Here is a 26,310-nt window from a genome sequence, read left to right on the forward strand (position 1 = left end):
TGTTTAATGGCAGTGATTTCTTCATCTTAACTGAGTCTGTCTTTTCCCAGTCCCATGTCATTTTTAATTCGTTGCTCTTAGGAGAAGTAAGAGAGCACGAGACTGTCTCGGGCACCCTGTCTCTGCTGTAGAATCACGCAGTCATCAAGGTTGGAAAAGACCACTGAGATCACCCAGTCCAACCACCAGCCCGTGCCCACCATGCCCACTGCCCACGTCCCTCAGTTCCACGTCTCCATGTTTCTTGAACACCTCCAGGGATGGTGACTTCACCACCTCCCTGGGCGGCCGTGGCCATCTCTCCAGTGGCGGGTGGCCTGGGCACGTTTCCCAGCGCCAAGCAAGTGTCCTTCCCAAAGGTAAAGGGAGTGGAGCTGCGTGAGGTGTCCAAGTGGCAACTGCAGGGCAGGCTGGTGCAATGTCAGTGTCCTCTCACTTGGGGAAGGGAGATGCTGGCTCTCAGTGGCATAGTGTCTGTTGGAGTCATCAGGACAAGAGAGCTGTAGACCTGTTAGAACTCATCCACAGGAGGGCCACAGAAATGATCAGGGATGGAGCAGCTCCCTATGAGGGCAGGCTGGGAGATCTGGGGCTGTGTAGCCTGGAGAAGAGAAGGCTGTGGGAGACCTGAGAGTGGCCTGTTGAATCTAAAGAGGGGCTGTAAGAGAGATGGGGACAGACTCTTCAGCAGGGTCTGCTGTGATAGACAAGGAGAAATGGCTTCGAACTGAAAGTGGGGAGATTTAGATTGGGTATAAGGAAGAAGTCTTTTTACAGTCAGGGTGGTACTGGCACAGGTTGCCCAGAGATGCAGTGGATGCCCCATCCCTGGAAACAGTCAAGGTCAGGGTGGAGGGGCTGTGAGCACCTGATGGAGCTGCGGGTGTCCCTGCTCTTTGCAGGGGAGTTGGATGACCAGATGACCTTTGTGGGTCCCTTCCAACTCAAACAATGATGTGATCCTGTCGTTCTGTTTTGTGGGATGCAGGTACAACTCCTAGCAGACCTGGGTTTAAATTCAGCCTGGGTCATGGCTGGCTCTGAAGGTGTGGGTGCAGTGGTTGGTACCAAGTTGCACCCAGGGCTTTCAACAGACATAGGCTGCAAGATAGGAAGAAGGAAAAAAAGTCTCTTTTCACCTCCTGAGAGGAGAACAAATCAGATTTTGCCTGGGCTACCCCCTTTTGGGACACATTCTTTGTAACTGAGCTCCACGCTCAGCATGGGAGACCCCTTCTTGGACCAAGAGGAGGACAGCACAGTGGGACAAGCCCACAGCCCTGCACACCGCCCACAGCTGAAGGCTTCATCCTGCGCCTCCTGAGTCAGGATCAGGCTTTGTCACAGCCCGATCCCCCATCACCTCCATGGCCTCTCCTTGTGTCCCCTGGGAGCTGTCAGGAGGCTGCCCGCTCCGTGCGGTAACACGGGTCTCGGGGATGCAAGCAAGGTCAGATGTCTGCTCAGAAATAAGATTGGCGATGATGCCACCGGTGCTGACAAATGGCCTGTCACTGTTCCGTGACTCACAGCAGCGGAGAGGGCAGCGGTGGAAGAAACCCATGAGGTCACTCGTAGCCTCGCTCCCCCCTGGGAGCTGTGTGCAGCATTCACCCGGGGAGTGCTGGGCTGGGCAGGGCTCTTCCTACAGCCTTCCCTCTGTGTGCCTGCATGTGGGTTTAGGTGCACGGCACAGGTCTGGTTTAGCTCCTGCACACACCCAGGGAGCTGGTGCTGTAGTGCAGATGGTGTCCACTCTGCAGCCACTGTTGGGATCTGGGTTCCTGCATGGGGCACCCCTCAGTTCAGCAGCGGTGTGAGCAGGGTGAGGGGTAAGGCAAAGCTCATGCTTTCAGCCTGCTGCAGTGCTACTGCCATGCACAAATGTGGTGCTGCCGGGAACTGAGGGCCCTGGAGAGCCAGCCCAGCCCTGGGATGCTCCAGCCTGGGCCGTACTCCTCTGTACTGAGGCATTGGCAGGAGCCAGCTCAGCCTGCCCTTCCTCTCTCATGTTGAGACTTTCCATGCTTTTTAAAAGAGCTTTTTTTCTCAGTTGCAAAAGGCTCCAATGACATCACAGCCAAAGCAGCCAGCACCAGGTGCATGCTGCTGGAGGTGCTGCACCCACCACTTAGCCATGGGGCTGAGTTGCATTTTTGGGGACAGTATTGGTGTTACGGGTTTTCTGGGGGACAGATGACCTAAACTCTCCGAGTAACTTGGAGGAATATCCCAGTTTCAGTATTCTAGTTTCAGTTATTTTGCCTCCACATGCTTCATCCTCTTAGCCAGCTCCTGGGAAGCGATGGCGCAGCTGGGATGGGTGAGATGGGGTTTCTGCACCTAGAAGGGCAGGTGAGAGCACACTGATGGGGATGAGGAGTTGCAAGTCTTGGCAGCATGAAGGTCTCTGAGCTGGATGCAGGGGCTAGCTGTGCACCACTGCTTGGAGCTGGCATCCTTCCTCCCGCAAGTACACCTGTCCTAAAAACCCAAACCCCTTCCACAGAATGCAAATGCATGAACTCTCCTGCCTTAAGAATCCATCACAGCCTTCTTGTCTCTGTCTTGATTGGTTCCAGTGAGGTCAACTTTTTTTAATAACTTCTGGACTTCGGCAGGGAAAACTCATTCCTTCAGGAAATAATATAATTAAGTGTGCCTGACACTTGTGATTATAAGACCCTGTCTTCAGTTGCTTGAAACTATGCCAGTCTTTAACCATGTAGACTGAAACTTTGCATGCCTGCCTCCAGCTGAACTTTTTTGGAAACTTTTAGCAAAAAAAAGGGGTTTTCAGCTGCTCTCAGGACAAGCTGTGGGGGGAAAAGAAAGACGTTACTTTATTTGCAGCTTAAAAAATATGTACTTGCAGTTAGGCTGAAGAAACTCTTGTACCTTTGCACTGGGAGACCAGGGCAGACTGCTGTCAGGAGTGCATAAAGTGTCTGTGCAGAGGCGCTGCTTGCAGCTCTGCTCCCAGCAGGACCTGTAATGCTTTGAGCGTGCAGGACTGCCAAGCCCATGGCTTGACTGATGCGTGGTATGCTTCACTGATGGGAGGCTATGGGGCCCTCCTGTTGGTGCAAAGAACTCGTTGATCCCTGATCCATACAGTTTTGTGTATGATGGTGATTGAGGGGAAGAGCCTCCCTCCCTCCCCCCAGACATTATTATTATTGGTAGTATTAGTATTAGTATTAGCAAGAATTAGCCAGGATATCCCTCTGCCCTAGCTTCATTGATGTCTGGGAGCTGCAGGGACATGCAACAGGTGCTGTCTTTCAAGGTTTTTCGAGAGGGACCTGGCTAAACCATCAGTTCTTCTGCGTTGCATCCTCCTAGCTCCGCATGTTGTTATCGAAGTATCCAAAATAATAGTCTGTTGTGGGGGCAACCCTGCCAGACCCTATCCAGCTAGTGTCACCTTGGTAATGTGTCCTGATGGTGGCACTTGGGACCTTGAGTCTAGGGTGCTTGCAGGGAGCTCTGGGCTGCTGCAAACCCTCCTGCGGGGCTTGTGCTGCTCTTTGCACCCTGCACAAGGCTGCCTGTGCTGTGATCAGAGCTGTCTGCTGTTTTCTGGGCAGCTCAGCTCGCTGATACTCACTTGCTGCGGGTTGCCCTGAGTTAGATCCTTCAGGTGCACACCTGTTCTGGACACACCTGCTGAGTCCCTCCAAAACCTGAGTAAGTCCTCAGTTGGATTGAGTTCTTGAGAAGCAAAGAGGAAAAGGCGAGGCTCTGGGGTCTGTACCAGAGGTGACTTGTCCCAGCAGAACAGGTCCAAGGACACCCCTCAGCCAAAGGTCCCTGGTTGCAACTGAGCACCCTCCCTGCTTGCTTTGCCCTGCCTTCCTCTGCTCTGCTCCATCTGCGGCTTAAAAAAACAACCCACCCAAACAACAAAATAAATGCGTCGTTGGCATTGAAGAGCGAAGGAGCTCGGTGGAAGGAGCCCTCCCCTCTTTGCACACCCATCAGCCTGGGGTGCCCGGCGGGGCGGCTCGTGAGTGATGGGGCGTTGTGGGTGTTCGGCTCGGGGCAGCCGGAGTTAAATTTCCTGGTGGCTGACACCTGACAAGCATGATAAATTGCAGTACGCCACGCGCTGCCGGCGTGACAAACGGTCCGTTGCCCTCCTTTTAAGCTCTGGGAAAACTTTGTAATTATTTCCCAGCACTTCGCAAATGAGCGTTTCTCAATCAGGCGCCTGGTGGAGTTTTTTTTTTTTGGGGGGGGGGGGGGGGGGAAGGGGAGTGTTATTTGTTTGTTTGGGTTTTGCAGGCAGATGGGGGTGGGCAGGGGCTGCAGTTTGGGTTTGTGCGGTGTTTGGATGGGGTCCTGCGCAGGGTTGGGATGGAGCTCGTCAGCTCGGGTGCTAATTAAAGCACATCGTGTTCCAGGCTTGCAGTCGCCCGTGGGAAAACGTCTCCCCAAGAGCGGCATTGAGGCTCTCCTCTTGCCAGTGCAGTTTGGCTCCTTCTATTTTTCATATTTAATAATGCAGAACCGTGGCACTTTTTTTTTTTTTTAATTATTATTATTGTTTATTTATTTTATCTTCTCAATGCGCTTAAAAAGGAGGGAGGGAACCAAAGAAGCTCAGCCACAAGAGCTAGATAATGAGTGCAGGTCTGGGCTGATAATTTGTTTGTCTAACACGAGAAGTGTATTTGCTGCTGTAACCAAAGGCACCGAATGCCCCAGACTCCATCTCGACGGGCAGCATGTCACGCAGCATCTCTCGCACATTTCTAGCCCTGGGAAACTGTGCCACAAAGCTGCGTGTGCTCCATTCCTTCCCTTGGTGCACAGTGTAACCATGTGCAAGGCCCTGCAGGATTAGGGCTTATGCAGTGCAAGACTTGCGGGCAAGTGCCTGGATGCTGGGCTGACATTTTGGTCCTGCTACACTGTTTTGGATGGTGACTGTTGCTGTCTTGAGAGATGATTAGAGATGCCCCAAGCTGCTGTATTTTTCTCCCCTCTCCTGTTTCATGTCTCTAAATCAAAATAATTAAGCAGATGCATGCTCTGGGGCTGGAATGGGATGCTCCTGAGGGAGGGCTGTGCGTCCGAACAAGCTTTGTGTCACCCCTGGCTGCCAGGGCTGGGAAACAGATGCCCCCTCCCTTGTTCATTGCCTATGCTTGAAGCAAGCACAGAGCTGCACCTGATAACCTGACAGACTCTCTCTTCTGCTTTGTTGAAGAAACTCCCAGATCCGAGCGACGGGGTTCAGCCGATCGTGGGCAACCAGAAGAATCCCAGAGACTTTGATGATAAATTGGGGACGCCCCCAGGACTCAGGACCGGTGGAGAGGTGAGAAGTGGGCTGAAGTGCTCACATACCTGCCTTGCCCTCAATTCACGTGCTCTGAGCATCAGAGCTGGTGCCCTTTCTGTTCACCCTACCTGCACAGAGGATGCAGCATCTCTCTTGTGCCCAGCTCTGTCCCACTGATGCTGTAGGGCTGCGTCCCCTTAGGAAAACACCATGGCCACCAGCAGTGGTCAAAAGGTTGTCAGATTTTCTATTCATGCCTTATGTAGGGTTGTGATAATCGAGCATCATTTTTGGAGAGGTCTGGAGTCATTTCCTAAGCCACAGGGACTCTGTTGGAGCAAAGAAAGAATGGCGATGGTACCACCTTGTTTGGGGACGTGGGCCATGCTGAGACTTGCTAGAGGGTGGGAAAGCCAATGCTTGCTGCTGCTGGGCATGAAAAATGAAAGTGATGAATTAAATTTTTAACGGGTCCCTAACTGCCAAGCAAAGGCATCCTAAATGAGAATTGTCACCTTTTGACTAGCACAGCCTCCCACTTAGCAAAAATCGCATGGTTTTTATTGTGTTAATCTTGGAAAAGCAATCACTTGCACCAAAGAGGTGAAACTTCACCAAGACATCGAGAGTGTGAGGAGTTCTCACTGCTCACTTCTACTGCCCTCCTCCACGCAACCCATTTCCCAGGGATGTTTTGCAGCCTCTTTCAATCTGCATCAGCCAAATCGTTGTCCCCTGAGCCCCAGGCAAGGACAGAAATGCTCCCTGCAAGTGCATGTGAGGCTGGATGCAGGCACTGGATGTAGCTCAAGGTGAGAAACCGCAGGGGTGGGCAGCACCTGGTGGAGCACATTGGTCTGCAGCTGCAAAACTGCCATCGGCACTGCCTGGGGGTGGCATCTGGGGGATGGTGTGGAGTAAGGACCCCCTCCCATCCCTCCTCATCCTCCACCCAGCAACAGTTCTCCTTGCAGCTCTGCAAATAGAGAGCAGCACAAGGAGGGTGCGTCGCTAATAATACCAATTACTGTTACATGCTGGCTACAAGGTACGCTGGCAGTAATGGGATCCGGGGGGATGAAATGAAAGCGATATAATATGGTGAGATAAATTAGCATTGTAAAATTAGCCATGGGTCTAGTCGGGGATCTGACAAATGTGTTGCAGCTTCGTTACAAGCTCTGAGCTCTGCCGAATTGGATTTAGTGGCCCAGAGCAAAGCAGACGGGAGCAAGGGAAAAGAGAGTTTATTAGGGGTCTCCGTACACACATGCTAATGGTTAACGCTGCTTGTTGCTTCCTTGACTTTGCTGAATGATACGTCCCCTGGCGCCTGCTCGTACGCTGCAGTGCAAGAATAAAAGCCCAACCCTGCTGATGTGCTGCTGAGCAGCTCAAGCCTGGCAGAGGAATGGGAAACGGATGGAGGGGCGCGGGTTTGGGGTCAGGTGGGATGTGGGGAAGGTGTTTGCGTTTTAGCACGTGTTTCAGGCTGTAGGAAGGGCTGGAGGCTGCAGCCTTACCTATTTCCCATGGCCCAGGCTGGGCTCTGGGGCAACTCGAGCTGACATCCCACAGCTCCCCCCCTTCGTCAAGGATACACCACCAACTTCAGGGGTCCAGATGCACATATTATCCTTCTTTCTCTGAAAGGGAAGGCTGTTTGTGCCTCAGAAACGGCTGTGGCCAGATCCAGTGGGACTTACTGCCTGGAGGCTCGTTAGGCAGCAGTAGAGGCAAGCGGTCCCGCTGTGAGCAGCACATGGATTTGTGAATGCAGACTAATTGCATGTTTAATGGCTGATGCATTACACAGGATCTAGGGAGGGGCAGGCATGATTTAGGTCTGGTTTAATAAGGCACGTCGTGTGGCTCATTTAATAATAATAAAAGCAAGGGAGAAAAGCACAGAATATGTTGTAGAGCTCTGTGGTGGAGCTGAAGGGTTTGCAAGGAGGTCCGTGCTAAGGCTGCTGCAAGCTGTGCCACCGTGGTGCAAGAGGAGTGGTGGGTACATGGCAGACATGTCCGTAGAAGGGATGATTTCCTGGGGACTGCAGAGGGCAAGCCATTGCCCTGTGCTGTTCTGGGGATCAGTGCACTGTGAGCATATACTTGTTGCATTATGTACACTATGTGACGTTGCCAGGAGGGTACCCTGGACAGCAGCATTGGCTGGAGCAATGGTCGCCATGGGGCCATCTCAGCAACACCCAGACCTAGGAGCATCCCAAGAAACCCAAGTGGGTTTGTGTGCTCAGCCCAGGTTGGTGGGGACCCAGGGAGCACAAGTCAGTGGGAGATCAGCGTGCTGGTGCAGCTGCCCGTGTCTGTGTGGCTGCAGAGCAAGCAGTGCATAAGGTGCAGCTGTGATGCATGTAAGGTGCATCAGACCCCAACCAGCTCCAGATACAGCCAAAGGGTTAGTGAAAGCAGATCCTCTGGCCCCATCTTCGCTGCTGGAGAAGCAATGCAGGACCACAGCAGGGAGCAGCAAGAAGGCGAGCCCGTGCTGCGGTGCTGCTGGAAGCATAAATAGAAGTACAGCTTCTCAGGCTCTTGTGCAGCAATGATATATCTTGTTTCTATTGACTTTTTTTAAACCTCTAAAATACATTGTAGATTGATCTACAAATCTGCAAAAAGCACCTGTGTTTTTTTTTTTTCCCTTTTTTTTTTTTTTTTTTTTTAAGTCTAAAGCAATTTTCTGCCTGCTCCTTGTGGTTGGCTCCGAACAGACACATGTTCTCTTGTCCTCTTTGAGGCTGGCGTGCTGCCACGATAGTAGGAAGTTTAGTAATACTTGAGCTGGATCGATGCAAGCCCATTATCTGTGCTGCCTGGGACTTGGAAGAGACAGGGAAAAAAATGCTCTCCCCAAACGCATCAAAGCCCTGCGATAAGGACAGGCGGCTGAGCACTATTTATAGATGGACAGATGTCTTGCCAGAGCTCTGGTGCTGTCACTTGTTTATGCAGTTTTTGAGCATTTAGCAGTGTTTATGAGGGTCTGAAGAGAAATCTGTCCTACCTTCTGTCTGAGATGGATCCCTCCAGGCACAGCCGGTGATGGTGGCTAATTTGCTCGAGGGCTTTGTCCTTGTTCTGAAGGAGGGACCTGCCTTTCAGATGGCAAGAACAGCGTGGATGAGAGGCCCCGAGGTGCTCTGTGACCAAAAATAAGGTGTGACCAGTGATCTCATCTCCTTGCATTGCTGCAGACCCACATGGACCTTGGAGGTCTGTAGTTCAGAGCAGAACTGTCACTGGTGCTGTGTCAGGTCAAGTGTGGCTATGAGTCTTCACAGCTTGAGGGTCTCCATCCTCTGCCTCCTGGGATTCTGGCTCAGGAAGGAGGTTTTTCCTACTGGTTGCTTTTCTCTACCTGTGGCCAGTGCCGTTTTGTTTCTTGTAGAAGTCTTCATCCCTCATCCAGTAACACACGGAGCACTTGAATTGGTACAAGCCATTCAGCCTCGATGTCAGGAGTGGTTCCTGAGCCCAGGTTCGGTCTTGCAGTGCATGTCCATGTGCGTGTTCAGTGAGCACAAGTGTCTGGGCCACTCCTCCCCCTGGCCCTTAGGACAGGCAGAAGTTTCTCCTTGCATCCAGTGGGAGCCTTTTCTTTCAGCTACACCGCACTGCCTCTCATCCTCTTGCCACGCATTGCTGCAGAGAGCCCATCTCAGTCTTCTCCATAACTCCCCCATCCATCTTGGTGACCTCTGCTGGATTTTCTCTAATTAACAGCTTGTTACTGGGGCTCCCAAGACCAGCTGTGGTGGTGGGCTGGAGTTTTCACAGCAAATCTTCAGTGGCCTGGGGTTGCAAGAGGGAAGGAGGTGCCTGCAGGCAGTTTTAGGGTCCCAAACCTGACTGTGTATTTTAACACATCCTCTTGATCAGCTACAGGATGCCTCATTCCTGAGCTGGGGAGCAGGGAGATTTCGGCCCCCCATCGTCTGTTCACCTGCACAGTTTTTGCAGAGTGCTGTGAGCATCCCTTCCTCTCTGCTCAGCTTCAGCCTGTCTCCAGGGTGCCACTTTGCTCTGGCCATATATTCCTCTGACTAGTGGGCAAGCCAGGAAGCGGATACCTTTGTAACAAAACCACATATGGGCTTTCAACTGGTGATGACACTTTCTCAAGCTATCTGTCTAGTGAATGTGCATTCCCCAGCTTGTTTGTATTCACAGGCATGATACTTAGCTGCACAGGTGGGCCATAGATGTCCAGAAAGATGTCAGTATCAGGAGGAGGCTTTAATGCAAGCCTTTCTGATATTCTGTGTGATGGGTGGCAGGTGAGATCCTAATGTACTAAAGGCTGTGGGGGGGGGGGGGGATGGCTTGCAGGGTGAGGCACAGGAGATGTAGCTCAGCCAAGAGGCAGCAGGAGTGCTCAGGATGGCTTTTTACTGCTGAGCTACAGCATGACCGCGACAATCATTCAGTAAATGAGGGCTCTAATGGAGCCAAGCAGTGTTTTCCAATTAAAAGAAACAACCGTCAGTAACGGGGACAGCACTCCCTCTGAAATACTATATGCTCACTAGATTGCATCACAGCTGCTGCGGGTCTCGGCTTAGCAGAACTGCAATGATAGATACCCGATGCTCTGCCCCTTAGGGCAGATGTGGGGTGCATCTGTGTTGGGAGCTGCCCTGTGAGCCAAGGCTGTGTGCAAGGCAGGCACCTGCTGCATTACCCTCTGTCCTTCCCAATGGGGAAGGGGTGCCAGCAGGGACCTTCTCTCTTTCTAACAGCAGGATGGTTCCGGGCAGCTGGGACACCACGCTGCTCCAGGGCAATTAGCAGCACACACTAGGCTTGGTGTTACAGCCTCTAACAAGTTTGGCTCAGCGCTGCCCTTCACTGAGATCATATTGCTGGCTCTTTTTCTTCCCCTTGCCCTAAATCGTAGCACTTACATAAAAAAGGAGGGGCACACACGTGGGGCCTGCACAATTTATGGATCAGAGATTTATATGCCGCTGGGATGCTGTATTTTTTCCCCACCGTGACACTTTATTGCCACAAATTACCAAACAGGCAAGGTTACACGAGTGACAGCAGGCAGGGCTGTAAAGGACAGGAACAAACGGCAGCGGGAGAAGTACTCAGAGGAGAGGGGGAGGTCGGGCACGAGGCAGAAATAAAGAGAGGCGGGAGGAGAGCGTGCGTCAGATATCTGCCCGCGCTGCAGCGAGCTGTGTGGGTGAGGGCTGGGGAATTGGCGTGCCACCTCGCACACGTGTGCCCACGCTGACAGTGCCGTGTGGCTGGGGAGCAGCTGGTGGTCGGGCACATGTCAGGGTTTGCAGGCTGTGAGCCCGCCCCGTGCCCCAGAGATGTGATGCGCATCTGCAGGCTGCATTTTTGGGGCGTGAACTGCAGGGTTTCAGCTGCAGAGGGATATTTATTCTGCGTGCTGGGTTGCTTGGTGGTACCTTGAGGGCAAAGCATCCTTAGAAAGTGAGACTTCATCTCCCTTTGAAGCATCCTCCATCCCAAGCAGTGCGCAGTCTGCAGCAGCTGTGGTGGGGGGGTCCCTGCTCCTGACTTCTCACCAGCAATCAGCCAAAACGTGATGCGTTATACAGAGCAAACACACCTGGCTTCTGCATGGTGGGCAGCAGACCTTGCTTTGACAAACCTAAGGCGGTTATCTTTTCTGAAGCATCATCAGCGCTGCAGTTGCGGACCCTCCAGGCAAACCCAGGCAGTGCGGGGGCTCCCACATGAAAGTTTTTTGCAGTCAGTTTTCTCTGCTTGCTTTCTGACTCTCGACATCTGTGCTGCAGGGACAGTTGGGCTGTCGTCTGGCTTGGCTTGGGCGTCTGCTCTGGATTTGGAGACTGAAGGCTACGGGTGCTGATTTTATATGTAAGTGGTGGAGGGAAGGAGGTGCTCCTGGGAGATGCTCTGCTGGAGGAGTGAGCACTGGGTTTGCTAGCTTCACGATTGCAGGATGGGGAACGCCCCAGATGTGCCCTTAGGTGGGTCAGGAAGGGCACTTCTGTCCATCTTAACACGTCTAAGTGGTGCTTGGGGAGAGTGGGTAGTGAGCATCATCCCCTGGCCGGGGAGGTGTCAGCCCTGCTGAGTGTCTGTTGCAGCCCCTCTGCGATGTGCTCCGGTTGAGCGACTCTGTCTGCGCCCAGTCGCCCAAGTTAGATCAGCTTAACTTCAAACAAATGTAAGAACTGAAAGGCGTGGGAGCAGCGAGGTATTAAGGCTGCTTTTGAGCTGGGGATGCTTCTCAGAGCTGCCAGGAAGCTGTCACTCCATTGTTATTGCAACAAAACGCTACCGGAGGAGCCGAGAGGTGCAGAGACAGAACTGCTTTTAATGCACAGAAATGTGCACCACGACCTTGGGACATTCTGTGGCAGCCCAGTGGGGAGCAAGCATGGGTGCAAAGCAGCAGTCACCTGGCCCTGGCACCACCATGGGCAATGGGGCAATTTGATGCGCGTGTTCGTCTGCTACTCAAAAAGAAACAATAATGATTTCCCTTGAATCCCATTGCCATAAGCCAGGTATTTAATCTTGCTTGAAGGGAGCATCTCTAACGTACACAGGGCATCGCAAACAATGGTAAGCAATCAATAGGCTAAGTCCTGAGGTCTCTTACCCAGACTTTGCTGGGGTAAAGGTTGACAAAGTGCTGAGTAGTTACTCGAGGCTTCAGCCCCGTGCTGAGAGAAGGAGAAGTGATTGACAGATTTATTGATGATACGTTTTTCTATGAATCCCATCTGACTGTTGCTCACAAATGCTCATTTGAGCATAAATCCTGCCTGGGCGGCGTAGCAGATAGCTGCTCCTTAAGCAGAGCCGGGCAGGAGGGTTTCAGATGAATCACATATTTGGTGAAAAACAGTGTCGGATTAACAGGAATAGCTTGTGTTTCTGTGTTGTGTTTGGCAAATAGCCTCAGCTGAAGAAAGTGAAAGCCCACTTGTGAGAAAGATCAAGCGCCGGGTTTTGACACGATGTTTAGATCTCATTTCAAATCGGTTTTAGGTTTTCTTCCAAAATCAAAAAGCCAGACAAGCTTCAGAAGATCCCTCTGAAACCCTTTCATTCCTCGCCCTCTGCTTCTGCTGCAGCGCGGGGAAACGTGGCACTGCTCGCACGGCTCGCTGTCAGCCCTGACTTCATCGGTCTTCCGCTCACCCCGCGGTGCGAGGGCTGTGTTTGGTGCAGGCTGAGCCGTGTTGGGGTGCTCTGGGGCGCTTCGTCCTCCCCCCAGAAAAAATAAGCCACCTCCATGCCACGTTCTCCTCTTGTTGCATTGATGTTTCTTTGTTTCGCGCCTGGCTGCGGCTCGCTACCTCCACCACAGCACCTGCCTGCACCCGCCATAGGTGCCGTAGGAAATCGCTCAGACAGATTTGTGCACGTGTGCATGCCTCTCTAAGTATTTCCCATTAATTAATGGAGGCTGGAGTCTGTCGTCTGTAACGAGCGCTCACTGGCGGGTGATGAATGGCTTGTATGACGAGATGGCAATGAGAGCTGGGTGAGCCGCTGCTGCTGGCGCTGGGTTTGGGAGAACAGCGGTCGGTACCTGGGTGAGAAAAGGGGTGGAAAACAGCCGAATTTCCACATGGGTGAGGAGGAGGGAGGGACTTGCACCATGGTGGCCACCCCAGTCCCATGGAGTTGTTGTCTGGAGCTCTGTTTGCCAAGCAGAGACCTTGTGCTCTGCTTCTGACCTCTGCTGTGCTGGGTTTTGCTGCTGCCCCGTCCCCAGAGAAGGATCCATGTACCCCCGTTTGGTTTTTGTGCTCCAGTAGTGCCTTCCTGCAAGCTGTTCTCAGAAGCCAGAGCACATCACAGTGGTGCCAGTATCAAGTGTCCCCAGTATGCCTTACCTGCTGGCACATCCGTGCAGGACAGATGCTTGAGGGTGTTTTGGGTTCATTGTTGAAGCGTGGATTGAGGCTGGTCCTTATGAATGTGCTGGCGTGAGGAGTTGGGTTTGATGGATCTGAGTTCCTGGTGCTTGCAGCCTGTTTAGTGTTAGCCAAATGCGTCCTCTACTGAGCCCAAAGTTTGTAAGTTAAAATGCTGTCCTCTGCTGTACGCTGATCCAAGGGAAACAGCGCTGCCCCCCAAATCTGCAGCCTTCAGGGCAGGCATGGACTGAGAGGTACAAAATCTTTCTCCACCCGCAGTGGGAATAATCCCTGCAGCATCACTCTAGCCCACCATGAAAGCTGTGTACTGATGATCCATTTCTGTTTAAGCTGGTTGTGGCTACTTGCTGAGGTTCCAGCAGTAGGGGCAGGGTCGCTGCTTGGAGGAACAGTGTGGGTGCTGTGCACATCCTGCATAGTGACCCCTGCCCCATCACTCCAGTGAGGTTGCAGGGGGAGCAGCCCGCCTTTGCTGGGGAACTGAATTATCTGCTTCCCCAAGTGGGGAAAATAATAATAATAATAATAAAAAAAGTGCCTTCCACTAGGTCATGAGCCATTACCTCGAGGGGCCCTTCATCAGCTGATGAATTCTACTTAATAAAATAAATACTGAGAGAAAATGTAATTGGATTTCATTTATTACCCAGTTCCGCCTAGCAGCCCCAGATTATACAAAAGCAATTAGAGAAAGCTCTCCATTAATAGCTATCTTCAAGCCGCCCAATGGGCTCATTCCATCAAACCTTCTGGCTCGTGTAATTTCCTTTCTTGGAGCTGGCTCCTGGCTGGGGGAGGGATGTGGGGTGCCCAGCGCCATTGCCAGCAGCCTGTAAACAACAGCAGCCCTGTTTCCATCACCCTTGTGTATGCCTAGGTCTGCAAAAGGGTCTCCTGATCTGGGGAGGGAAGCCAGAGCACCTGGGTGGTTTGGCTGAGGGTTGGGCTTGGTTGTGCCTTCTCTGTGCTGGGAGCATCCCATAGCCGTGCGGTCAATCCGTCTGGCTTGGCAGCAGGAATGTGGAGCCCTGTCAGGGATTTTGATGTAATCCTGTCCCTCTGAGGATACAGCTGCTTCTCTCCAGTGCTGATTTTCTCCCTAATGCTGGCAGTTTGCGCAGCAGCTCCTGTCAGCCAGACGGTGGGATGCAGGAGAGCACTGCTGCTTCCATGCATTCCGCTGGGATCAGGAGGACCAAAAACAACGTGCAGGTTAACCTATAGCAGAGGCTCAGTCCAACATCTCAGCTCCTGATCACGTAACAAGGCTGGATGAGAAAAAACAGTGACAGTGGAGTTGGCTTGCAGGTGCTGGTTGATCTCAGTGCTCAGTAGCTGACGAGTGCTCCAGCCTGGAGTGGAGTGGGAAGGATGTATTTGTTGTACACGCATCAGCAGGTGGATGCTGCATGGCAGGAGGTGAGGGATGTGCTGGTAGGGCACAAAGCCATGTGTCGTGGGGAGAAGTGACAAATGCTTGGCACAGATGTGCGTGTCGCTGTGCGGGCAGTTTTTACCCACAACACAGCCTGAGGTGCTGCCGATGGAGGAGATGAGGCTTGGCCGCTTGTTTTCTTTATTGGCTTGGGGCTGTGGGAGTGGCCCCTGACAAAGCCAGCAGCACTCTTTACCTTCTCAGGGCTGAGGGAGATCAAGGGCTCAGCTCAGCCTTGCTTGCATCACTGAATTTTTTTGCGTTATGTGGTAGACAGGCTCCTACTGATGATGATGAAGATCACCTTACTCTTCCTCTGCTCATCTGTGCCCATTTAGCAGCCTTGGAGAGCAGTTTTCCTGCCGTGATGCTTTGTGTTGAGAAAGGAGTGTCACTGTCACTGATGCACCCATGGGCAGTGCCTGTCAAATGAAGGATATCTGTTCAGGAGAGAAGAGAGTGGGGTGTTGGAGGCCACGAGGGAGGGGACGTAGTTGGGACATATCAGTACAGAGGGAGGGGATTGGCCTTGGCCATTGAGGTGGCTGACAACATGGGATCTCTGTTCTTGGATGGGGAAAGGGTTGGGGCATGAGGAGATGAGTCTGCTCATCTGAGCAGAACTGAGAGGAGGGCTGAGGTGTGGAGGAGGCAGGGGAGACCGTCCCACTGGGAAATGAGGGAGGTGGAAAGATCAAAGAGCAGCTGCTGGTCTGGAAATGCAGGGACCCAGCTGGAAGCATTTCACAGGGATGGCATACTTATTACAGCCACTCGGCTGCTTTGCCTCTGCAAGCACAGTGGTTGCTGAAAGTTGGGAAGCTTTTCTGACTTCATGGGCAGCCATTCCCTCTGGCCTGGGAATGACTCTGGACTTAGCTCTGTGATGGCAGGAAAGGCTGTGAAAGAGACAAATCCACCCTCCAGAGAAGAAGGGACCTTCTCAGAGCTGTTTTTTCAAGCCATACAAATGCAGTGACCATGCAAAACCTTCCTTTTCATCTCACTGTTTATTTTTTCACAGGGCTTTTATTTATACCCTCTTAACAACCGTGCCGTTAAAGCAGCCTTATTAGGATGCTGCCCTTCACCAAGGAACTCTGCTCTCGAAAAAGAGCATTAAAGATTCAACAAATAGCTGAGAATTGGGATTGATCCTAACCTCCCATAAATGGGAGTACCTTCCCCCATTAATCAGCCTTGGTTTTCACTTACAGGATGATGGCCTCAGTGCTACACTTCTTCAGGACTAAAAGCACGTTAAATATTTATCACAGCTGAGTATTCACTTCCCCCTCTATTGCCAACTGTGCTCCACCACATAAGCCTGCGTTAGCTTGACAGGTTGTGTAGTGAGGTGGCATGCCATTAGGAAACCTCTTGTGCCAGCATGCTCCAGTCATTTGCTGTGCTAAGCACGGAGAAATGGTGGCATCTCTCATCTTGAAGCATGGTCAGCATGGGACTGTATTATAAAGTCTCGGTGCCTGCATTTGCCCTAGTAAATTTAACATGCCCAGGTCTGCTCTTTAGCAGAGGCTGGTGGTGATGCGTGCTCAGCATCCGTGCTCCTCTGCTGCCCTTTAGCCTCCAAAATGGGATGATCAACCTCCACACTGCTCAGCGGGAGCAGCCCAATGTCTCTGCTGAGGCTTTGCCCCACACCACCATTAAGTGCTGGCCATTCAGAGTGTGGCATTGCATTGCAGTGCTGGGAAATGCTCCCTCGCTTACGGCTGTGCACATGGCTCCGGTGCTGTCCTGCTGCTCTGAAGGAAGCCGGCAGCACTCTGCACTTTGCTGGCACGCTAGGAGGAAGCTTTTAGTGCCTTACGAGGCTTGAAATGCCGGCAGGGTGTTTAGTGGTCCAGTTGGTCTAAACATATGCAAGAACGTCCTTGATAATTGTGCCAGGTGTGCCACAGCATTTCAGGGAGAGGCTATTTTAGGAGCATCTCTGAGAGTGCTTTTTCCTTTTTTGATCGCTGATTCTGACTGCCAGCATTTCTCAAAGGCAGCTCTGGCTTCAGGAGCTGCTGAGGACCTCACAGCTGGGACAGCTTGATACCAGTGCCCTCAGGCAGTGCTGAAATGAGAGCCCTTCATGGTGCCCCTGCCTGGGTTATAGCTGGCAAGGAGGAGCTCCCTATGATGCTAGGAAGAGTTTTGCTTCTTGGGGCATGCTCCACTTGGCCTACCCCGGCAGCTGCAATTGAGCTGTTGCTGCTGGGTTAGTGCTTTTTCTTAATGCCTTGGCATCGTCGTGATGCATCTTCCCCCATCTCCCTCTCCCCCTCTCCGCCTCCAGCTTGAGTTACTGATGTGCGCAGCCTTGTTATAGCCGTTTACATGTACAGGCGCACAATGTGTTTCATTATCTATGTATCAAACTTGTTTTGCTGCTGTCACGCACCAGAAAAGTTAAACACGTCTGATCAAAGGCATGTAAACACAGCTTCAAAACAAATGCCCTCGAGTCCTGCCAAAAGCACAGAGCTGTCTCGAGCAAATCCCCATCTCCTATTCCCACATGTGCACCTCCCGCTCCTTCTCCAAACGGGAATGAGATGCCAGGTGGTTTCTGAGAGCTGTGAGCACTTGGTGGTGGTGGGACCGGTTGTCATCTGGCCAAGCAAGCATGGCCATGGAGCACTGTCGCGGGGTTGGGGACTGGCTAGAAGTGGGGGTGGCTGGACGCATCCTTTGACTTCTACTGAGAGGGGAAGAAAGAAGATGCTCAATGGAGGGACCAGGGATGGTCCCAGAGTAGGATCTGCTTCTGCTCTGCCTGTTGTATGCCCCTGAGTTACTGGGAAGGGCAAACAGAGGCATGCATCCCTGGCTCAGGGTCTCCAATGTCACAAGATCACCTGTGAAACTGTGGAATTGCTAAAAGATGGAAAATTTTCCCACTTTTCAATACTGGAGGCTTGTGTGCTGTCAGCATGTGTCATTGTGGACGAGTTGAATTTTCACTCTAGTCTTCCAGTAGGCTGGGGGTGGAAGTCTTAAGTCCATCCTTAACTGGGGGTGGAAATCCATGGGATTTTGCAGCCTCCGAGGGCAGGTGTTTTAAGAAAACACTAGCTCCCTTGAAATAAGCCAAAATCCTATTCAGGGCTTGGCTATGAGCACAAACAGAGGGTAGTTTGGGAACTCATAAGCTTGTGAACTGACCCAGAGACTGGAAATTAGTTGCCCAAGGTCTTTGCCAAATGCCTTTGAATAATGGACGTGTCAGAACCAGATGGGATTGCAAATGGTGAGTTATTACTGCCCAGTGCCTGTGCCAAGTCTGTGGGGTTTGTCCCCCACGCCAGCACTGTGCTGTACCCCTGGCCGGGTTGCCACATGTAAGGCGATGCAATGAGCTCCCTTCATCGCACCCGGCTGTGCTAAGGGGACACATAGAGCTGCAGCCATGCACTGCCGTGCTGCTGGACAGTGCGGGCAGGTTGCGAAATGCCCCGCAGGCAGTGGGGACGTGGTCAGAGGTTAACGATGGTGTCAGCCTTCATAAATCATCCCTAATGAGGCTTGGGAAAATGATGGTTTGGAGCCTGCCATGCGCGACCGCGCTGAGCTGTCTTTCCTTTCCTTTGGACTAAGTTCCCATTCAGTTTTTTTAGGGCTATGTGGGGGAAACCTCCACATGCCCGGAGGTGCTGGAGGCTTTCCCACCACTTTGAGTAATGAGTGGTTCCGGGTTCTTCCCGCACCGCTACTGTGGGCAATGGCTGGCTGATTTGCTGCAGACTAAATACACACTGCATTTTTTTGTCCCCGTGGTTTTGTCCCCATAGTTTCGTCCCCAGCAGAAGTCTTGGGCTGGAAGGCATTGCCCATGTCTTGGTATGTGGCATGATGCTGCTATGGTCAAGCTTGACGTGCTCAAGCCATGGGGCAGTCAAAGAGTCCTGGGACCTTCTTTCAGGGTGTCATCCCAGCATGGGAACCGTATGATGAGGACACAATCGAGTCAAAGCAGTTGGAGAGAAACTCATTTATCTGGGATGGTGGGACCCCAAGAAAGACAGAAGAAGGAGAAGGAAGACACTGAGATTCCCTCAAAAAACAGATCTGGGGTTGACGATGGTGGGCTGCTCTGGACCATGTGTGGTCCTCAGGAAAGCTGACAGCCACCGGGATGCTGGGAGGAGTGCAACACGAATGCAGTCAATATTCCCGTATTATTTATAAAGTACTGCCACAGCCCTGGAAGTGTTGGGACTCTCAGAAAAGCTGAAGGAATGCACTAATTAAAGAACACAATGGGAATGTAAATTCGGAAAGATCCCCAGAGGTATGCAGCCCTGAGGGGGAGCTAATTTGCCATTCCCTGCTCCTCCCCTGCAAACTGGCTGAAACGCTGGAGCAATTAAGGAGGAATTTGAGTGTTAAATATAATCTGGAATTGTGTTTTGGGCTTTTTTTGTAATTGGTTTATTTTTCTCTTGGGTAACTGTGTTTCCAGTTCTGTAATTGGGACTTTAACCCGCTGTTCTGCTAGGATTAGGGAAAAGTTTGGGGGCCATTTTGGGGTGACTGTCTGGTGTTGAAGACAGCTTCAGGTACGTGTCACCAATGGGATGGCACATCCCCTCTTGGGAAGTGGCATGGCTGGATGGGGCTGTCCCACACCGTCAGCCTCAGGCCAATCTGGGAGTCTCCTGGTGGGTGGCTTTGGGGGCTGTGAGCACCAAACTGGTACAAGGAAGAAGACATGGCACCAGGGCAGGGCTGTTCAGATCGGCTGAGGGACAGCCCCTGCCTTCGATGTGAAACGTAGGTTGTCAGAACTGTCTCCTGAAATCAGTCCTAAGAATGTGCTTGCTGTTTGTTTGTTGCCTTTATTTTTTTTGCCTACCCATTTCTTTTCTGCATGGTTTGTTTCCCTTGCTTTGACTTGTCTTACCCTTTCAGGAAGTAAGTGCAGTTGCTAGCATTTGAATTATAGCCAGAAGGGCTGACTCGAGGCAGTGGCTGCAATGTATTTGTCTTTTTCTATAAACTTTATGCAGTCCAGGGTGATAAAACAGCATAGGAAATTCCATTAGGGACGTGAGGTAACACAAAAACATGCTTAACTATGGTGGGATGACCATCACCTCCTATCTCATTTGGTATTGAGATTTTGGGTTGGCCATGTCTCTGTGGCTGAATTCACAGCTGAATGAAGAGTTTATGTTCTTAGGTGTTGAGTTTGTCAGGCAGGAAATAGTGCGTTAAAGGTTCCACTCATTTTTATTCTTCTGATTATCTTAAATATTTAGGTTATTTTTTCCATCAGCATTGATTGCTAAAGATTCTCATCCCTTGCAAGCTCCTATTTGACGATGGAGAGTAGGGCTGTCCAAGCTGATACTTGAAAATACGATCCGTGCTCTCCTGTGATGTGAGTACCTTCAATACTAGCATTTTGCAAGGCTGTGGGTGCAGAATTGCTGATGTGCTCAGTACCTCATCCTACAATAGCATCCTCAGCCCTCGCCGCACAACCATTCTCCCTGTCGTGTTTCCCCTGCCTGGGGATTTCTCACTGCTCCCCATCCTCTCCTCCCATCTGGATCCAATTGCTTCATGTAATGAGAAGTCACCACCAGCCCAGGACCCCACTACCACCGCTGTCCCCATCTCCCATGGCAGAGGAACAGGATTGGGGTTTCGGTGGTTTTGGGAGGTCCTCACCAGGAGCCGGAGCTCTCCCAGCAGTCCCTCTGCATTTACTGCCATTTGTTCTGGTTTATTTTTCCAAAAATAAACGTTGGTTGAAGGAACACAAAAACTTGGGTGAAAACAGTTTGTGGGGAGGCTGGGGAAGCAAATATTTAGAGATCTCACAGGGTCCCACCTCTAAAACATACGGGATGATAAATCCTCCTATCTCTCTGTACTTCAGGACCTACAGACTGCTTCTATGGCCTGTGCTGGGCAGTGTGTGGAGGCAGAACAGCAGAGATCAGGCTTTTCCTTGCATTCTGAGAGGGGAGGTCAGAGCTGGGAGCACCTTCACCCTCCATGGGGCTGGAAGCTGCTACACAGCCTGGAGCAAACCCACACCTCACAGGTCTGTGGTCAGAGCTTGCTGTTCCTTGCCTGCCTGCAGCACCAGAGAGAGCCTTTTGGGGGCTGGGCTGAGACCTGCCAACACTCAGCTTCACGTCCATGGCACTTTCCTGTGCGACCTCCAACCCTGAGGCATCCCATTTCCATCCCACTCCCCCTCCCCCCAGCTCTGCTGTGGATAATTCTCCCTTCCTCTCTCTCCCTCACCATCTGAAGTTAGTTTCCTCTAGATGACAGGGGTCAGGAGGACTCGGGTGCTGAAAGATCAGCATGTGCTTTCCTGGATCGGGGCCTTACATTCCTCCTGAGCGGCCAACTGGATGCTGGACCCCTCCTGGGATGCTGCACTGAGTTGTGCAATGCCGGACGCTCTTCCAGGCCCTTGGGATCACTTTGGGACAGAGCCCTCAATGGCTTCTCTATCACCCAGAGTGATTTAATGGCGGGTAGCAGCCTGCACTGCCTCTGCTAGAAACACTGAGCTTAGCGTAGGAAAAGAGTCTGGGCTTGCCGTTCTGCTGCTGCCTGTGCTCATGTGGGTTTTTGGGGGATGCTGTGATGAGGGATGAGAACAAAAGTGCACCCCTCCTTGCTGGGCTGCACAGCTTTTCTGTTGGCAGGAAAACTAGACTTGATCTAGACGAGGATAAACCTGAGATTTAAAAGTGAGGAGCAAATGCTGTGGGCTGGGTTGATGATGGCCGTCGGTGCTCAGTCCTGTCCTGAGCCAACACCGTGCTGATTTGGGACAGCAGCTTGAGTCTCTGCCCTGCTGCGACAGTGCTCATCCTGAGTAGTAAGATAAGTACTTTGGAGGATCTTGGAGAGGGACGAGGTAAGTCACCGCCTGGGCAGGTTGTTTGTAGAGCTTTGTGTGCTCATGCCAGCTCTAGCAGCTCCACACTCTCCCTTTTGCCCAGTACCCAGGACAGGATCCTCCGCGCTAAGCTCAGCACCCAACCACTCCGTCACATTCCATGGGCTGTGCTGACCACATCTCTACAGGCAGTGCAGTGGCGCCGGTTGGAGTGTGCCAGTCACCCCCATATGCTCCCACCTCACTGCATCCCTCCTGCTTGCCAGCCCTGGCCCCACCACCTCCGGGCGCTGACAGCCCGCAGCACGGAGCCTGTGCTGTCACCCAGCCCTTTGTTCGCTGCATCTCCAGCCCTTTGCTGTGTGCGTTTTATGGTGCCTTTGACAACCTGCTGACATCCACATTTATTTTATTTTTTCAAGTTTTGCTCCGCTGCCTCCATCAGCCCAAAGCCCAGCACAAGGTCCAACTCCCTGTTAGCGGTGACTTCTTGCCATCCCTCGCTGCTCTGCAGAGCTCTGCAGAGGGCTTTAAGGCTGCCCCTGTGTGTCCTGAGGCTGGCACAGTGCACTGGGGCAGCTGCCTGTGCTGGCCCCGGGATTTACTACAGGCAGTTTGTTTTCCCAAGGAAGTTAGTTTCCAAAATAGCATCTGGTTTTTATGAGCTCTGATCAAATAAGGTGGTATGAGTGTGTGTGGGTGGTGTTTTTATGTTTTCATACACGTTGTTGGTTTGTATTTTTTTTAAGTTTTAAAGTCTTATAAATAGTTGAGTTGCTTAACTTCTTCGTCTCTTGTGACCGTGGCTTTGTGGAATGACTTCTGGATCCAGAAAGCAAGCTGTATCTCTGACCTGAGCAAAGGGCAGTGTGGATAAACACCTTGCAATGGCAAGAGTACTTCACGTTGGAAACTAGGAAGAATTTCGTCTCAGGAAGTGCGGTCAGGTGCTGGAACAGGCTGCCCAGGGAGCTGGTGGAGTCACCATCCATGGAGATGTCCAAGAACCGTGGAGATGTGGTACTTAGGAACATGGCTTAGTGGACAATATTAGTGGTAGGGGGATGGTTGGGCTAGATGACCTTAGAAGTCTTTTCCAACGTTAATGATTCTGTGGTGGTTCTATGGTACTGTTATTTTTAACACCAATGCAGAATTACTCTTGAGTGCCTTGTCCGTGGCTGGAGGCAGTTACCTATGGAAGCTATGGATAAAAACCAGGTAATTTTGCAAGCAACTTGCTGGCCCACTGGAACTATTTAGCAGATAGCAACAGAGCCATAATGTGTTCTGTGGAGTCTGAGCTCACTTTGCAAATAATTTGCCTGGGATAAAAGAATGTTGGAGGCTTGGATGTGCTTTTGTGGGCAGAGCTGCAAAGGAAAGCTATGTGCAAGTGTCTGAAGGGGCCCTGGGCTTTCCTCAAGTCCTGCGTTGAGGAAATGGTAAAAAGGACCAGGGGGAGACCTGCTGCAGAGAGGGTTCTGCTTGTGTTTGTTTCTTCTAAAGCTTCAGCCGAAAGGAAGAAAAAGAAATGAAAACGTGACTGTTTGGTGTTGGTGTTAGGAGGGATTTCTTGGGAGAAGATCGGAGAGGGGAAGAGAAATCACCAAAAAATAATACAGTGGTGGATGGGACTCTATCTGCATCCTCTTCGTTAATGGAGGATTAATAAGTGATGTGCTAATGGTGTGTGGGGACCTGGTTATTTGTGGCTTCCCATCTGGGTGGGTTTAAAAGTGTCTGCCGAGCCATCTCATCTCATTTATATTTCAGTGCCATCATCTCCCCTCTTCCTTCTCCAACCCTTCCTCCACGTGTCAACCCCTTCATTCCTCCTGCACCACCAGCCCAGGAGTGGGACATGGGGCAGTCCCCTCCTCGTGCCACCGTGGACACGTCCATCTGCTCCAGGTCCCACTGGTGCCTTTGGTACAGCCATCCCGGCCAGGGCTGCCCTCCTGCTGGCCCTCTCCCCAGCAGCTCCGTGAGATGCTGGTGGTTAATCCCGTCTCCTGCTGAGCCCACCCTGCTGATGGGATCACGGCACATCCTCAGCTCTGGGATTTGTTTTTCATTTCCGCTCTCTCCTCTCGCCCCCCTTCGAGGCGCAGGGGTTTGGCAGCAGATCCCCTCACCCCCTTTGCTTTCCTGCAGAGAATCATGTCTGGGGGGGGGGGGGGTGATGCCTTAGCGGCGATGGGGGTCTGAGACAGAGCCTCTGGATGTCTTCTCAGGGAAGACATTAAAAGCCAATCTGTGCCTTCTCCCTCCTTGCTGCTCCCCGAGGACCACCACCAGGCTTCCCCAGCCCCTTCCTTGCTCTGCACTTCAGTTTTTCCCACAAATCTCTTCCAAAAACTAATGCAGAAAGACGAGGCGAAGCATCACCCCTTTGAGACAGACCAGCAGCGTAGCTGATATTTCCACTGCCACTCGTTGGAACCAGGATTTTCTTTGCAATATCAGAAAAGCAGCGCCTCCGTGCAAGGGGATTACCTTCTTGTTGGGCTGTGGGATCCGTGGGTGATTTAGTATCTCCACCCAGACCTTGTGTGAGTCATTCCCAGCTCAGTACCAGGTATCCTGGAGGCATCTCTGAAACACTGTCCATGTTATGAGAGTATGATGCTACACTCAGAAACTTGCTTTATGAAGACAGGAGTGGCTGGTGCTTCACGCAGTGAAATTCTCCTCTTTCTGCTATGGGAACAGCTAGGAAGCAGGTTTTGTACTAGGGAAGGTTTGGGGGACAGGGAACCCATGTGTGCATGTGTTTATAAGGGAGATGGGAAAGGGAAAGCCTCCTGACAGTTTGACAAAGAGCCTAAGAAAACAGAGCCCTGAGCTCTAATTGAAAGCCTGGATGCTGCTTCACCCAGAAAAGGCTGCTTATGATGTTTGTGCCGCTGCAAGTTATTTACCCACTGTCTCTGCCGGCGCACGTTTGCATCTCCCAGGAGCAGCTTGCTTGCACAGGAGCGCTGCTGGGATGCAGGAATACCGGGGATCCAAGCCTATGGGTAGCACCAGGTCCCATAGCACACACACCTTTCTGCACCAAATCTACCATACGCATTCGTGTGCCCGTGGCTTTCTGGGGCTGTTTTGCAAGCTATCCCCCTCCTGTGTGCATTTCTTACCTTTAGCTCCAGTATTTCTGGAAAGCAGATGCAAAGTTTTCATGGGAAATTATCACAAAGTATTTGCTCAGCTCTGGTCATGCTTGGTGGAGGAGCAAGCGGTGCCTCGCTGTGACCCAGGAGTCTCCACTCAATTATTTGCCCATCCAGATAAGAGATAGCTACCGTATGTTGCACACTTGTTTCTCCCAGCCTCTCATATGGGATGAGGTGAGCAAAAGTGAGGATTAGTTTGTTAAGCTGTGACAGTTCATTAAACTTCTTGGACTTCTTCTTTGCATTTCCTCTTCAGACACTGCTCTGTGTGTGTGTGTGTGTGTGTGTGTGTGTGTGCAGATATTCTGTGACAAGACAGCAGTGGACGTTTTCATGATTTCAGTTTCCAAATGCCCTTATCTGTATGCGGAGCCCAGAGAATGCCTCTGAAAACTGCATTTCACTGCTTCTATTTCTAAAAGCATGTGGAAGCAAAGTTCATTTTTCTTGGCTTTTTTTCTACCTTGAAGCAAGCCTCTTTTTTTTTTTTCCTTTTTCTTTTTTCCTTTTTCTTTTTTTTTTTTTTTTTTTTAAGTCAAAAACTCTTGGCTCAGATGTACAAAACTTGGTGAAATTAATGGGAGCCGTGCCCTGAGTCTCCTGCGCAGCTTTTAAATTCTCTGACTTGTAAACAAGGAGTCTGGTTTGCAGAGGGCTTTCAAGCCTACTGGAATAAAACCCTGAAGCTTGAAGGTAAAATGAGGGATGCTTGCAGCGCTGCCCTGCTCCCCCACTAATGACCTTTTGCTTTAATTGCTGTGCCTAGAGCCTGGCACCGAGAGGTCAGAGCACTATGCAGCCCTAGGCTTTGCAAGGACACTGTGGTTTTGGGACTCAGTACAGCTCTAGCAAAAGTTTGGTTGTCCTGTTGGGTCACCCGGCATGGGAATGTGCTCCTGCTTGTGTTTTTCCAATGTGAAAACCCCTCTTTCAGGAGAAATTATTTGCATGCAAGGCTGTGCTGCCCCATGATGGGCTTCGCCCTGCGTGGAGCACTGAAGGGGCAGCTGAAGGGGAAACGTGTGAGCATCTCTATGCGGCCACAGAAATCTCATTTGATCCTCTCTGGTGGGAAAGGAAATGGAGCAATAACCCAGGACAGTTTAATAGAGTTGGGGTGAAATACGGCTGTTTTTGTTAGCTGGTCTTTTTGCAGTGAGGGCTCTTTAGCCCGTTTTGTTGTGCTTGGCTCCGCTCTGGATGTTGGCACCAGCTGCTCTGCAGGTGCACATGTCTTTGGCAGGAAGGAGCTGGGATTTGGGGATTCGCCTTGGTCGGGCTGGGGAAAAGAGGAAAAAAAGCAATGAGAGATGATGTTTGTCTCTTGCAAGAGAGGGAGACACATCAGGGGAGTGCAGACATCAGGGAGAGGAAGCAGATTTAGCTGCCCCGTGGTGGGAAGGAGGTGTTTTTGGGGAGTGTGTTTTGTGAGGACCAGCACCCTAAAAGGGAAGAGCATGGACTCGAGGTGCCCCTTCTTTAGGGTTTAAGCAGGGGATTTCTGTGTGGCTCATCACCTGCCAAGCTGTGGGATCTCACCAAGCCCAGGATTGGTGGGGGGCTGGAGCTGGGCAGTGCCATCCTTCTCCCCCAGG

At 51.6% G+C, this 26,310-nt stretch overlaps 1 protein-coding gene across 13 annotated transcripts in view; it reads left to right on the top strand.

Moving 5' to 3' along the window:
- Nucleotides 1-26,310, top strand: part of CNTFR (ciliary neurotrophic factor receptor) — a 171,092-nt gene that overhangs the window by 40,758 nt on the left and 104,024 nt on the right. For 11 of the 13 annotated variants that reach the window (XM_046905245.1, XM_040655429.2, XM_046905247.1 and 8 more), the window contains one exon: nt 5,216-5,326. The exons of 1 other annotated variant lie outside the window; for it this stretch is intronic. Coding sequence is in view for 2 of the 12 variants with exons in the window: in XM_015277243.4 (XP_015132729.2) it covers nt 5,216-5,326 (111 nt within the window). In the remaining 10 variants the exon portion in view is untranslated. Of the gene's footprint in view, nt 1-5,215; nt 5,327-11,094; nt 11,177-26,310 lie in introns of all 13 variants that reach the window. One more of the 13 variants, XM_046905250.1, reaches the window with a different exon arrangement.

This window comes from Gallus gallus, chromosome Z (genome assembly GCF_016699485.2).
Source record: "Gallus gallus isolate bGalGal1 chromosome Z, bGalGal1.mat.broiler.GRCg7b, whole genome shotgun sequence".
Lineage (NCBI taxonomy): Eukaryota > Metazoa > Chordata > Aves > Galliformes > Phasianidae > Gallus > Gallus gallus.